The sequence below is a fragment of the Echinops telfairi genome, unplaced genomic scaffold (genome assembly GCF_000313985.2).
Source record: "Echinops telfairi isolate 266 unplaced genomic scaffold, ASM31398v2 ScPeMD7_70;HRSCAF=299, whole genome shotgun sequence".
In the NCBI taxonomy this organism is placed as follows: Eukaryota; Metazoa; Chordata; class Mammalia; order Afrosoricida; family Tenrecidae; genus Echinops; species Echinops telfairi.
The window spans coordinates 10004256-10018045 of record NW_022103968.1 but is presented as its reverse complement, the minus strand read 5'-3'; the positions used below and the strand labels follow the sequence as shown (position 1 = coordinate 10018045).

The 13790-nt window shown below is 45.0% G+C and overlaps 1 protein-coding gene across 2 annotated transcripts in view; it reads left to right on the top strand.

Moving 5' to 3' along the window:
* Positions 1-13790, top strand: part of LOC101659187 (SEC23 interacting protein) — a 39183-nt gene that overhangs the window by 22053 nt on the left and 3340 nt on the right. Inside the window, exons 13-18 of one of the 2 annotated variants that reach the window (XM_045291309.1) lie at positions 2627-2827; positions 5028-5183; positions 5733-5835; positions 8553-8738; positions 9448-9607; positions 10392-10492. In XM_045291309.1, coding sequence (XP_045147244.1) covers positions 2627-2827; positions 5028-5183; positions 5733-5835; positions 8553-8738; positions 9448-9607; positions 10392-10473 — 888 coding nt within the window. In that variant the 3' untranslated portion in view covers positions 10474-10492. Of the gene's footprint in view, positions 1-2626; positions 2828-5027; positions 5184-5732; positions 5836-8552; positions 8739-9444; positions 9608-10391; positions 10493-13790 lie in introns of both variants that reach the window. The other variant, XM_045291308.1, reaches the window with a different exon arrangement.

The window sequence follows — 13790 nt, the reverse complement described above, 5'->3', positions numbered from 1 at the left end:
GACGCTCATCCCCGAGTACAGCTGTGAAGCGCAGCCGGTGCCAAGCTCCCCAGCGCAAAAGAACAACTATTTCAGCCGCCATGCTATGTCCTTGGCTTGATTTTGCTGGAAGCCGTCTGTCCTCCTTGAAGGATGCCTAGAAGGGGCCCAGGGTATAGACGTCATATACGTCAGTTGGGTGTCTAGATTATAGCATTCTCCAGTGCTGTGGAAAGAATGAAAACCCATCAAGTGATCATGTTGGTTAAATTCAAGAGTAATTGCCTCTGGATGCTCCCAGAAGCACTCCTGTCGGGCCATTGATCGCTGCCCACCCTGTTCTCCCAGAGAACAAGGAACTGCCAGCTTCACCCCTAGGAGAGTGGGCACGTGTTCCATTGATTTGCTGTAACTCAAGTCATCCGGCCAGAATTTGCCCTTTATTTTTCTGATAAGGAGATGAAATACTGAGCATTTTTCTTTCTTTCTTTGTGTGCCCTGTAGTGATTTTCATTTAAAAGGGAGATCCTCGGGAGTATTAGGGATCGTTGATAGTCACAAATGCATGTGCTCACTTAGTTTCCAGGTCTCACTTAGTTTCCAGGTGGGGCCTGCACAGACTGGTGCCAGGGGTAGTGAGGCCTCTTAGTCTTGTGGGGAGCCCCTTTGCATGCGAAAGCGCTTTAAAAACGAAGAGCCCTGACAATGTCTTGTGGATTTTAGACTGAAACACAGGTCCCTGCCCAAGAGTGGGGTTCCCCAAGCTTTACCAGCCTTCATGGCGGAAGCAGTTGCAAGCTGATGGGCCGGGGGCCTTTCTGTTTCCTCTCTTCCTCACTTAATTCAAAAGTGAATTAAGCAACTGGAATCCTCCCCGGTGTTTCCTAGTTTCCACTCCTGGGGATGAGTTCATCGCCTTGAGCGACCATCTGGTGCAGGCTGTGGATAGCAGTGTAAGCAGACTTTGGCAAGGCTGTTCACAGCCCAGGGAAGGAGAGCTGCTGAAAGGAGGGCAGGTGGCCCTGGTGCCACTGTTGCTGCTTACCTGCCGGTCTGATGACCCACCAGTGTGAACTGATTTGATCTTGCTGTTACCAACATCAACACCCCCAAGCTTTTGTTTCTTTACTGATGTTGAGATGCGCAGACCCTACGTGTTGTGTGCCAGTTGGGGACCCTACCCACACCTACAATGGGTAGAACATTTCTGGGACTTGGGTCTCTCTTTGGTCACCTCTCTTCCCCACACAACTACTGTTCGGATTTCTGTCACTGTGGTATAAATAATTGGCCTATTGGAAATTTGTGTAAATAGAATCAGTTTATATGGCTCCTATTACTCAAAGTACTAAACATTTATTTATTTTAATCATTTTATTAGGGGCTCATACAACTCTTATCACAATCAATACACACATCAATTGTGTAAAGCGCATTTGTACATTCATTGCCCTCATCATTCTCGAAACATTTCCTCTCCACTTAAGCCCCTGGCATTAGGTCCTCAACATTTTAAAAAATTTAAACGTATAATTATGAAACTAGGGGAAGTTTTATAGAGCAGATGATAGTTTTATATTCAGCAGCTCACATGCCTTTGATTCAATCTCACATGTGCAGTCCCTCTGCCTCCTGCCCCACCCCACGTCCCCTGCTCCTTCCTGTGTTTCTGGTTTCCCTCCCTCCCTCCCCTAACCCTCTGAGCTCTGTCCTTGGCAAAATGCTGCCCTTTGGATCTTACCTGGTCGGTCACTCTAGTGTAAAGGGTGAGTTTTGGGCTGAGTTCAGTTCCAGACCTGAAGGGACAGTGACTAAGGACCAGAGTCTCAGTGGTTTCACCAGTCCGCCTTCCCAGTGAACCTGACATTTGATGATCATTGTTAATCTCTCAGTAGTATTCCATTGGATGAACGTAGCACACAGGCTCACTGAAAACTTGTGGCTCCTTCTGGATTATACAGAGTGTGAACATGTTGAATGAAGACATTTCTCCTAAACTAGCAGATCTTTATAGGAAGCCGATACATTGTCCAGTTCTAAAAGGTCTGTTTAAAGTTTGAGGCTGTGAAAGGAGAAGTTGCCTTTTAAAGACTTCTGATTACATATTGAAATGTGAAAAATAAGAGAGATAATGTGGTTACATAGTGTTAGCCAATACTCAGATTTAACTGTAGTTGTCTTGCCCTGTGAGGTTTTCTGAAGCTTTTTCCTACAGAATTTCTTATAAATTTATTATTTCTTTTTATTTACTTTTTAAGTCATTTTATTGGTGGCTTGTACAACTCTTATCACAATCCATCCATCCATCCATTGTGTCAAGTACATTTGTACATTCGTTGCCATCATCATTCTCAAAACATTTTCTTGAGCTCTGGGCTTGTTGTCTGTAAGACTTAGTAAACGCCTCTCAAAAGGACATGTCCATTGAACACTATGTATAGAAATTGTTTAATGGGAACCGAATGTGCTATATGGACTCTCACCAAAACAATAAAATATATTGAAGAATAAAGGACATTTCTCCCAAACACGGTGCTGTTACGTGCAGCAAATTAATCATTGATTGATAGCGAGATGGCAGGCTCAGTGTTGACAGCAGAGAGGGGACCCTCCCTCATGGTGACATGACCCCCTTGGTCTCCCACAGGAACGGAAAAGAGCGGCGTTGGAGAGGAAGGCAATGGCAGCCGCTTCGACCAAAGGGCAAGAGGAAAGTGCCCCGAAAGCCAAGGAAAGGGCTCCTCTCCCCGCAGACTCTGCTAGCGAGTCAAAGAGGAAGCTGCCCGTCGGCGCCTGTGTTTCCTCGGTGCACGTCGATTATGACTCCTTTGGAGTTGGCACCGGACAGGCAAGTGAGCGTGTTGGCTGGGCAGTGGTGTCACTCACTGGGGGATTTAGGTGGTAGGGACCACCTTGAGTGACACTGTCAGGGAGGAGGGGTCACCAGAATGACTGTTTGGAAGACACCAGTCTAGGGCTTCAGCAGAGTTTATTCTTTTTAATACAAATATCTCCTTAGTTGTTACCACACCTGCTTCCTGGATCCATACACACGTACAAGGCTAAAACTCTGTGCTAATGTGCACTCTGCCCTTGTAATGCTGTCAGCTCGGCCAGGCATTCTAGCTTTCAACCCTTTAAACATTGCGTAATTCAGCTTCTACGTAATGAGGGAGGAAAGCTGGCTTTCTCTTAATAAAAGTTGTGTGCTCCTTTTATAAACCTCAAGGGAGGGGCTGAACATGTACGGAGTCTATTTCCCTCTTGCATGTCTTTGTCCCAGCTCGGGCTGTGAGCGTCGCCTTTCTTGGGCACGCCTGATGACAGCAGCTGCAATTAGAAACTGAGGTTTGGAGTACCCTTCAGTTTCTGTGTGAGAGGTTAGCTGTGCTCACTCAGATTTTATTTTTAGCACTCGCATTTCTTCCTTAGGGGGACACATTCCTATGAAAATTGACCAGGTAGTTGAGAATAGTAGCCATATTTTATTACGGAGGCTAGTGTGCTTTTACCTTGACGGCTTGGAAAGTGTTAAAGATCTTTTCTAGACAGTGTTACATCCAGTGTATTTACAGCTGTGTATATGAGGGGCTTTAGGAAGTGAGCGGAAACATTTCATGATCTTATAATTCCACTTTTCCATGAGCTTTTGGAAGCCCCTTAGTTAAGCATCTTCCCGTGGGTACATAAATGGCTTATGGAACGGCAGCGTGTGAGCACGGGGACTCCTCAGGGACAACTCCTTTTTCTAATGGAAAGTGGGGATGGTAATTATAATAGAGGTCCTGCATTTTTATGCAAACGACATGCGTATGTGTTTTGCAAACAGAGAAACCCCCTTGCACGTTCGTTTCCTGTGGGTGTTATTCACACAGGTGTTCTCTCTGTGAGAAACGCATTAACCTTTGTGCTAAGCGCTCGCCACCGGGGATTCGGCTCCTTGCTCTCGCCCGACTCTTGGTTGGCATCGCGTTGCCCCCGAGTTTGCAGCCGAGGAGACAGGTGAAGACACTTGCACAGCTCATGCGTGGGGCAAGTACAGAGGAGGGTCAGGACCCAAAGCCGGCTGTTTGTTCTAGATCCTGCCCTTGTACCCAGACTTAGGATGGGAATATAGCAGTTACCTTAGACCAGCGGTTCTCAGCCTGGTGGTTGCAACCCCTTTGGGGGTCAAACGACCCTTTCACAGGGGTCACCTAAGACCAGGGGTCCTCAAACTACGGTCCGTGGGCCACATGCGGCCCACTGAGGACATTTATCCAGCCTGCCGGGTGTTTTTGCCCATATTGTTTTTTCACTTCAAAATAAGATAGGTGCAGTGTGCATAGGAATTTGTTCATAGCTTGTTTTTAAACTATATTCCAGCCCTCCAACGGTCTGAGGGACAGTGAACTGGCTTCCTGTTTTAAAAGTTTGGTCTTAGGAACTGAGACACCGCTCCTCTATCCATCTCCACACGGGTCCGCCCACATGCAGACACGCCCACACGCGGAGTCACTACAACATGAGGAACTGTATTAAAGGGTCGCCGCATTTGGAAGGTTGAGAACCACTGCCTCAGACTCTGTCAAGAATGCTGGTGGAACATTGGTGGTTCAAACCCTCTCAGTAGCCGTGCAGGAGGAGAGGCCTGTTAGGCTCACAGGGGGATGTGGTCCTTCTCTTCTGTCCTGTAAGGCTGCTGTGAGCTGGTGCTGAACTGGTAGCACCCAACAGAAACAAGACATGAGGGAGGGGCGTCCATGCATCTGTGGGCAAGTGAAATGAAAAGAGAATGGGATCTTCCATGAACTTCTCGAAGGCCCTCATTTGCGGCGTATGTTACACTGTAGGCTCCATTATGGCCAGAGGAAATGACGGTCTGCAGGTGATCGGGCTTCAGAGAGACGTTTCAGCCCTTTTGAGCTAGCTGACCGGCCACCTGCAGCCCTGGCATCCTTAGCACCGGGTGCTCGAGTGTTGTTAACGGAGGCAGTGGGTTCCAGGAGCTGTCTGAAGACTGAACGACATGACATTGGAATGATCGTCTTGTGGTTGGTTCTCTCCAGGTCTCTGTTGTTTACAGCTCATTAGACTTTGAGCCAGAGATTTTCTTTGCCTTGGGATCTCCAATTGGAATGTTCCTCACCATCCGGGGAGTGGACCGGATAGACGAGAACTACAAGCTTCCGACCTGTAAAGGGTTCTTCAACGTTTATCACCCGGTGAGCAAACTGGCTACCTTTCTCTTTCAGAGAAGATGAAGAACCGGCTTCTTTCTGACCTAATGTATTCTTGGAACCCTCGTGGCATATAGTGGGTGACGCATTGGGCTGCTAACCACAAGGTCAGCAGTTTGAAACCACTAGCTACTCTGTGGAGAAAGATGAGGCTTTCTACTCCCCTGAGGATTTATAGCCTCAGAAACCTACAGGGACAGTCTGCCTTTTCCTTTAGGATAGCTTTGAGTCAGCATCAACTCAGCCGCAGTGAGACCAGATTCTCAAAATCTCATTTCTGGAGAGTTAGCACTGATCTCTATTTTGTATGACTCAGCTTTTTCTTTAACGCTTAAGTCAGAGACTCCCTAGTTAATTTTTTAATCAAAAACCTTTGTATAAAGAAAGAATTCTGTGACTTTGTAATTTGATCACTGGTATTTGAATAAGACAGGATCAATCTCCGGCCTGCCAGTGACCCATTTTTTTCCTCCAGCTGAGGTGTAACGCAAACTAAAACGGGTTTTCCTAACTTTTCAATCCTTCCTCTTACAGCTTGATCCAGTGGCATATAGGTTAGAACCTATGATTGTTCCAGACTTGGACCTCAAAGCGGTTCTCATCCCACATCACAAAGGCAGGAAAAGGCTCCACTTAGGTAAAGTGACGGAATGAAACGTGTTTCCTCCCTGCCGTTTGATGATCTGTCATGAATCATGAAACCTCACAGTGTGAGTCTTCTCAGACAGAATCAGTGCTCCGTAGCCCTTGCCGGAGGTCGAACGACACTTTTGAACTCTTAACATGAGTGTCTAGAAAGTCCTGGACGAGTTTCTCCCTGGTGACTTACCTGCCATTTGTTGGGAGAATTAGGGAAGGGAAAGGTGGTGATAAGGTACCTAGTTAGATTGGGATAGAGTTTGGTTATAATATTTGGAAGAGGAGAAACGTTTGAACCAAAGACCAAAAACTGCCAGGAGATACATTTGATACCGCCTAGTGTTCTTCCTTCGATTGCCTGCTACATTTGTGCTTTTTATTTATTTTAAAAAATCATTTTATTGGGGGCTCATACAGCTCTTATACATCCATCCATTGTGTCAAGCATATTTGTACATATGTTGCCATCATCATTTTCAAAACATTTTCTATCTACTTGAGCCCATGGTATCACCCCACCCACTTCCCCACCCTCCCTCCCTCATGAACTCTTGATAATTTAGAAATTATTTTTTCATGTCTTACACTGACCAGTGTCTCCCTTCACCCACTTTTCTGTTGTCTGTCCCCCTGGGAAGGGGGTTATATGTAGTTGGATCAATAGCTAACTCTTGTGAAGATGAGAAATCAGATAACTGAAGGACTGACTCAAATATTACTAGATGGAAGCCCAAGGGGCAGGGCCCTTGGTTTCTAAGTTAGACGTTTACACTGTGCTTGTGTAAGAGTGAAGTTCTGAAAACCATGCCTCTTCTACAGAGGAGAAAAACTGATTAAAAATTATCATGGACCCATTTTTAAATGCAAAAGTACATGAATGTGCTTACTTTTTTTTGTAATTAAAAGATCATTTTATTGGGGGCTCTTACAACTCTTATTACAATCCTTACATCAATTATATCAGGCATGTTTGTACATATGTTCCATTGTTCTTTTCTAGACATTTAGTTTTTTTAAAATCATTTTTATTGGGGTCTCTTACAGCTCTTATAACATTCCATACATCAATTGCATCAAGCTTATTTACACATACGTTGTCATCATTTCTAAAACATGTCTCCTTGAGCCCTTGGTATAAGCTCTCCTGGCCTTCTTTTTTTTTTCTTCTTCTTCAGAGTTTTAATGAATATTTTAATATTTCAAATATTTTTTCCAGTTCTTTTTAAAAAAAAATCATTTTATTGGGGGCTCGTACAACTCTTAATCACAGTCCATACACACATCCATTGAGTGTGTCACATTTGTATTTTTGTTGCCCTCATCATTCTCAAAACATTTGCTTTCGACTCGAGCCCCTGGTATCAGCTCCTCATTTTTCCCCTCCCTCCCTCATGCCCCCTGATTATTTATAAATCATTATTTTTCCATGTTTTACACTGACCGATGTCTCCCCTCACCCACTTCTCTGTTAACCATTCCCCTGGGAGGGGGCTATATGTAGATCCTTGTAATCGGTTCCCCCTTCTATTTTTATGGTACTTGAACTCTTTATTATTATTTTAGAAAATCACTTTATTGGGGGCTCGTACAATTCTTAATACTTCTATTGTGTCATACATACATACACACATACATACATACATCTATTGTGTCAAGCATATATGTACATTTGTTGCCATCATCATTCTCAAACCATTTGCTTTCTACTTGAGCCCTTAATATCAGTTACTCATTTTTCTCCCTCCCTCCCCCCCCTCCCTCATGAACCCTTCATAATTCATAAATTATTATTATTTTGTCATGTTACACTGTCCTATGTCTCCCCCCGCCCTCTTCTCTTCTGTCCATCCCCCAGGGAGGAGGCTCTATGTAGATTCTTGTAATCGGTTCCCCCTTTCTACCCCACATTCCCTCCACCCTCCAGGCATCGCCACTCTCACCACTGGTCCTGAAGGAGTCATCTGTCCTGGATTCCCTGTGTTTCCAGTTGCTATCTGTACCAATGTACATCCTCTGGTCTAGCCAGATTTGTAAGGTAGAATTGGGATCATGATAGTGGTGGGGAGGAAGCATTTAAGAACTAGAGGAAAGTTATATGTTTCATCGTTGTTACCCTGCACCCTGACTGGCTCATCTTCTCCCCACAACCCTTCAGTAAGGGGGTGTCCAGTTGCCTACCGATGGGCTTTGAGTCTCCACTCTGCACTCACCCACATTTACAACGATACGATTTTTTTGTTCTTTGATGCTTGATACCTGATCCCTTTGATAGCTCGTGGTCACACAGGCTGCTGTGCTTTTTCCATGTGGGCTTTGTTGCTTCTGAGCTAGATGGCTGCTTGTTTATCTTCAAGCCTTTAAGACCCCAGATGCTATAGCTTTTGATAGCCGGGCACCATCAGCTTTCTTCAACACATTTGCTTATGCACACATTTTTCTTCAGCAATCTGTCGGGAAGGTGTGTGTCCTGGAATGCCAATTTAATAGAACATCATGTTCTTGCATCGTGAACTCTTTAGTCATTTTGAAAAATGACAAGATAAGACAGTTTTAACTGTGCTGAGTTCTTGGGTGGGAAGCTCCTTATACTTTAAATTTAAGAGAGCGTTAAAAGGCTGTCTTCTGTCTGCTAAGCGTGGTGATTGTGACTAAGTTCTGTTGGCAGAGTTGTGCCCTGGGATTGATGAGGTTGCTGTGCCATCTCCATCTCTCTAGAGTTGAAGGAGAGCCTCTCGCGCATGGGCTCTGATCTGAAGCAGGGCTTCATCAGCTCCCTGAAAAGCGCCTGGCAGACGCTCAATGAGTTTGCCCGCGCTCACACCTCTTCACCTCAGCTGCAGGAAGAACTGGAGAAGGTGGCCAATCAGATCAAGGCAGAAGAAGAAAAGCAAGTGGTCGAAGGTAAGCGTGACTTGGCAGCATCTTTCCGAAACAAGGGCCTTTGTGAGCCTGACACTTAGAGATGGCTCTCCACACTTGCCCTGAGTTAGTCCTTTCTGGTCGGATGGAAGAGCTCTTCCTTTAGTGCGCGCCCTGCCACGGACTGGACCGCTGCCCGCACGCCTTCAAAAGCTCATCCTTTCTCTCTCTGCTGTCACTTGATGGTTACTCTTTTATTTAAAGATAGAGCTTTTTTATCTAAAAAAAAGGAAAAACTGTTGACATTCTTAAGATCAGAGTGGAATATCGGAGTTGAAAACTGGGTTTGTGTCTGGGCATTTTAAAGAACCCACTCTGGAAATCGAGCTTCCTGACGCTGGTGGTGGTGACCTGCCTCGCCCTGGACTTGACCTGCACTGAGAATCAGGCTGTTGTGGTGCCGTGTGCGGGCTCTGCCAGATTCTAATGTCATTTCCTGTTTTCTTGCAATGCTCTCCCTACCCTTTCCTTCTCAACGCCTGTCAGCTCAGTTCACTATCTCCCTCCTCTTTCTCGTGTAGCCAGCCCCTCCTGCCTTGGCTCTCTGGAGGACTGGGGGGTGAGCCTGGCAGCAAACTAGGCTGCTACGAATGTCAAGCAGTATTCTCAGTGAGTCCAGAGAAGCAGCTACATTCAGAGGATAATGATTAGGGGATTGACGTTGACGTTGAAATGGTTTAAATTCTAGCAGAAAAGCTTGTGGAAAGTCCAGAGTTTTCCAAGGATGAAGACTACTTAGGGAAGGTCGGCATGCTGAATGGAGGTCGCCGGATTGACTATGTTCTTCAGGAAAAGCCAATCGAGAGCTTCAATGAGTATCTCTTCGCTCTTCAGAGCCACTTATGCTATTGGTAAGTGTCTGCAGCTGCGGCTTAAATGACCTTTGCCGTATTTTAGTGTCTTTACAGATCTGTTTTCATTCGTTGAGACTATAGGAACCCTGGTGGCAGAGTGGTTGTGCATTGGGCTGCTAACTGCACGGTCAGCAGTTCAAAATCACCAGCTGCTCCACAGGATGAAGGGTTCCACACCTGTAAAGAGTTAGCAAGCCTTTTTAGGGGCAGTTCTACCCTGTCCTTTAAGGGTTGCTACGAGTCAGAAGTGGACTCTGACAAGAGTTTTCAGAGTTATGGACTTAGGTGAACTTTTGGTCATTTCCACGGGACCTTTAGGATACAGCCAAATGTAGCAATTCTATGAGATTCTTGTACTGATTTATCACTCATTATAGAGTTAATTTGAACCCCTGTATGGTCAAAATAGTCTTTTCCCCTTTGGTCACCCACATGAGGGCAGCATGTCACCTGTCTTGGACCAGAGGCCCTTGGCTCTCCTGGCAGCTCGTTCTCTGCATGGATACTGTTCACAGAGTGAGTGGTGGGACGTGGCAAAGCCTCTCTTCACCTCTCTCCCTGTCCTGCAGGACAATGACAGCACCACTGTTTTGAAACTGACCGGTATCTGTCCAAGCTGCCCACCATCTGCCTGGTTTTTCGGACGCTTTGGGACTGACTCTTCCATCTGCCCCTTTGTAGGTAGACTTGAATGGAACTGCAGCTGAGTCTCCACCATTGCGCAGAGAGATGAACCTCTGCCCGTGGTCTCAGGTAAACAGATGTGTTTTCTCGTTGGCAGGGAATCTGAAGATACTGCCCTGTTGTTGCTGAAGGAAATTTATCGAACAATGAACATTAGTCCAGAGCAGCCGCAGCATTGATTGGACTTCACCCCACTGTGTGAGTTGGTTGTCATTGTGTAACTCAATGTTTACGTTCTGAAGTCTTTTTTTTTTGGGGGGGGGGGTTGATGTGGACTATTCATTTTCTATGTACTTATGAGCACTCTTTTAAAGTTCAGTGTAGAGACATTAAGGATGAGAATTGATTTATAATACACATTTCTGATGTATTGCATTCGTCTTTTAAATTCCGCATAGAGGTTGAGCTCTTTTCTCTGGCACTTCTCTTAAAACACGGTCCTAGGAACCTTACATAGGAATTCATGTGGCGGTAGGCCACAGAGCTCCACTCAGGTTCCCTTCCACAAAGAAGGGCTTGGTTTTCTTTGGGCTCAGGAAGTCCCCACCTGTTGAGTGAAGATGCACGAGCGTCCAGACTGCTTCCAGCGTTTCACCTGCACGGTGCCTCTTACTGCCTCCTAGTGCCAGTATGGCTTCCATATTCACAGTTTTATGTCTACAGCTAAGGCATGATATACGAAGGGAGAGAAGATGGCGTCAGTCGTGGCTGTTCTTTTTAATTAACGAAGCAAAAGGATACCTACCAGGCCTTTGTTACCTGTCCCACGCTTCCTTCCCTCGTAGCTCCAGGTGAGATTGGGAAAATGGACTCAGTATCCCCAGTCTTTGTAGAGTGAGGAAGGGAGGAGTTGGACCTCTGTTGGGCAGTACAGTGCCAGCACACCTTGCAGCCATAGGTGACCCCTAGAGCACCTGGCTCTTTTCCTCCCTAGGTTAGCTGTCACTGTAAATACAGGGAGTGCCTCCAAAGAGAACTTCAGAGCGCGGCTCTCTGGATGGCTGGAATCGAAAGGCCCCCAGCACCTCTTGGTGTCCTAATAACAAGCGTCTGTAGGGCCCTTAACACCCACCCTCATCTTGGGTTCCCCGGAGATTCTTCTACGTCTCTCGGAGCATGCATCAAGGGCTCCCGTGAATATCTTTGTCTGTCACTTGATGGAACTGTGCACAGTATTCCATATTTGTATGCACAGGTCCTTTTTGTTCTATTTAATGTTCTCATAATGAGCCATTTTATGGCTGTATTCAAGTTTATGTAGCTAGTTTCCTTCTAATAGACATAGATCATTTTCAGTGATGTCTGTCATATACACTAGGGAATTGTAGTCAGTGGAGTAGGACCAGAGCTTGACAAAGTCATTTTATTTATTTTTGACAGTCATTTTGTAACCAAGCTCTCCATACCTTTTTTTTTTTCTTCAGTTCTCACCCATTTCTGACATTGTAATAGTGAAACAAACTAAGTGTCAAAAAATATTCTCACGGTCCAGACTTTTCATTACAATACAGCCCTTGAGGTGGTCAGCAAATACCTACTCAGCACCTTCTCTGTGTCAGGCACCAGCGGAAGCACAACTCCATTCCCACGTTCAAGGAAGTTACCTGTATCTGTTTGTTATTTACTATGATGAGGTACATCCTGGTGGTGCAGTGGTTACAGGCTAGGCTGCAAACCACAAGGTGTGTAGTTTGAAGTCACCGCCTGCTGCCCGGAAGAAGGACCAGGATCTCCATGCCCAGGAACAGTTTAGGAAACCCGCGGAAGGACCAGGATCTCTATGCCCAGGAACAGTTCAGGAAACCCGCGGAAGGACCAGGATCTCCTTGCCCAGGAACAGTTTAGGAAACCCGCAGGCAGTTCTTCCCTGACAAGTCGACAAGTCACGCTGAGTCAGCCTCGCCTCAGTGGCAGTGAGTGTGAGCCCATGAGGAGAGTTCACATGTTGAAGGTTAAAGTGTTTTTAATTCTTTATTTTTCCACCTTTTACTTTTCTTTTTTTAAACAGTTTTATTAGTATATAATTCACCTATATCATTCTATTCACTAGTTCATTCACATCAAGAAGAGTTGTGCAATCATCACCACAATCAGTTTTTAGAGACCAGTTAATTAGTATTTAGGTACTTTGTCATTTTCTTTTCATCCTGATATGATTTTATTTCTTAAGTTGACTTTGGCGTTAGAAAGGATGCTTGTTGAAAGGAGGGAATAGCTTTTCTGTAGGAACTCTTTCCTTGCTGCCTGTGTTACCCTGTTTCCCCGAAAATAAGACAGTGTCTTATATTAATTTTTGCCCCCAAAGATGTGTTAGGTCCTATTTTCAGGGGATGTCTTATTTTTCCATGAAGAAGAATACAGTACACATTTATTGTTGAACAACAAAAAAGGAAATTTATTACCTGTATACAGTATGGTAGTAGTTGTCATCACAAACCAGCATAACCAGACAAACTGTGAATCCTACAGTATCAAGAATTTCTTGTTACTACCATTATTTCCATGTACAACAATCTGTGGTACATTTACTCATTTATTCAATGACAGCCATGTCATCATCTTCTGGAACATCACCATAACAATTCAAACCCTGAATTTCCTGGTGAATTTCTTGTGACTCCATTTCTTTCAGAATCAGTGGACCGAATCTCTCGTGTTTAGCAATAGCACTGTCCTTAAATGAGGACTTCTTGTCACGGTAGCCTGCTCGGAGTGCATTTGCAGTGCAACTGTCAGTGACTTTCTCCCATGAATTCTTCACCCAAGTCACAACCTCTTGCAGTTTAGGTTTCACAAGATTTCCTCGCTGATTTTTCTCCATTCTGTTTTCAATGTAGTCATTAATTTCCATGCGCAAATTGTCCTCGAATGACTTGTTTATTGCAATATCAAGAGTCTGGAGATAGGCCGTCATTCCTGCGGGAATCATTATTTGATTTATTTTTCTTTCGTGAAGAAATGTCTTCATGTCTTTATCGCGGTGAGTGCTGGCTGCATCCCAGACTAGCAGACTTCTTTGGCTCCCTCGCATAACAAGCGGCAGCATTAAATTGACCCAATTCCTTATAACTGCTTGTGTGGCCCAGGCTTTTTCAGTTTCAAGAATAAAAATGCCCAAAACACGTTCAGTCTTTTCCTTCTTGCCCTTAGAAATGATTAAAGGTGGGATTTTAGTGCCATCCAGACAAATTGCCAAAATACAGGAAACACATGCACTTTCCTAAGCAGTGGAGGGAATGTACACTGAGGTGGCACCCCGCTGTTCAATTGTAGTTTGAGATGATTGGCCCATAAACACTGCAGTTTCATCCATAGCAATCATGTTGGAAAGACTGTATTTAGAGAAGTCAGCATCATCAATAAAGGACTTGAATGCAAGTGCTCGCTTAATAGCTTGAGCATCTTCCAGCCTAAACAGTGTTGTGGATCTGCCTAAAGGCAGTTCACTTCCCTAAAGGAAATTATCCAGCCAGTGTTGGGATGCTTTGAAGTCTTC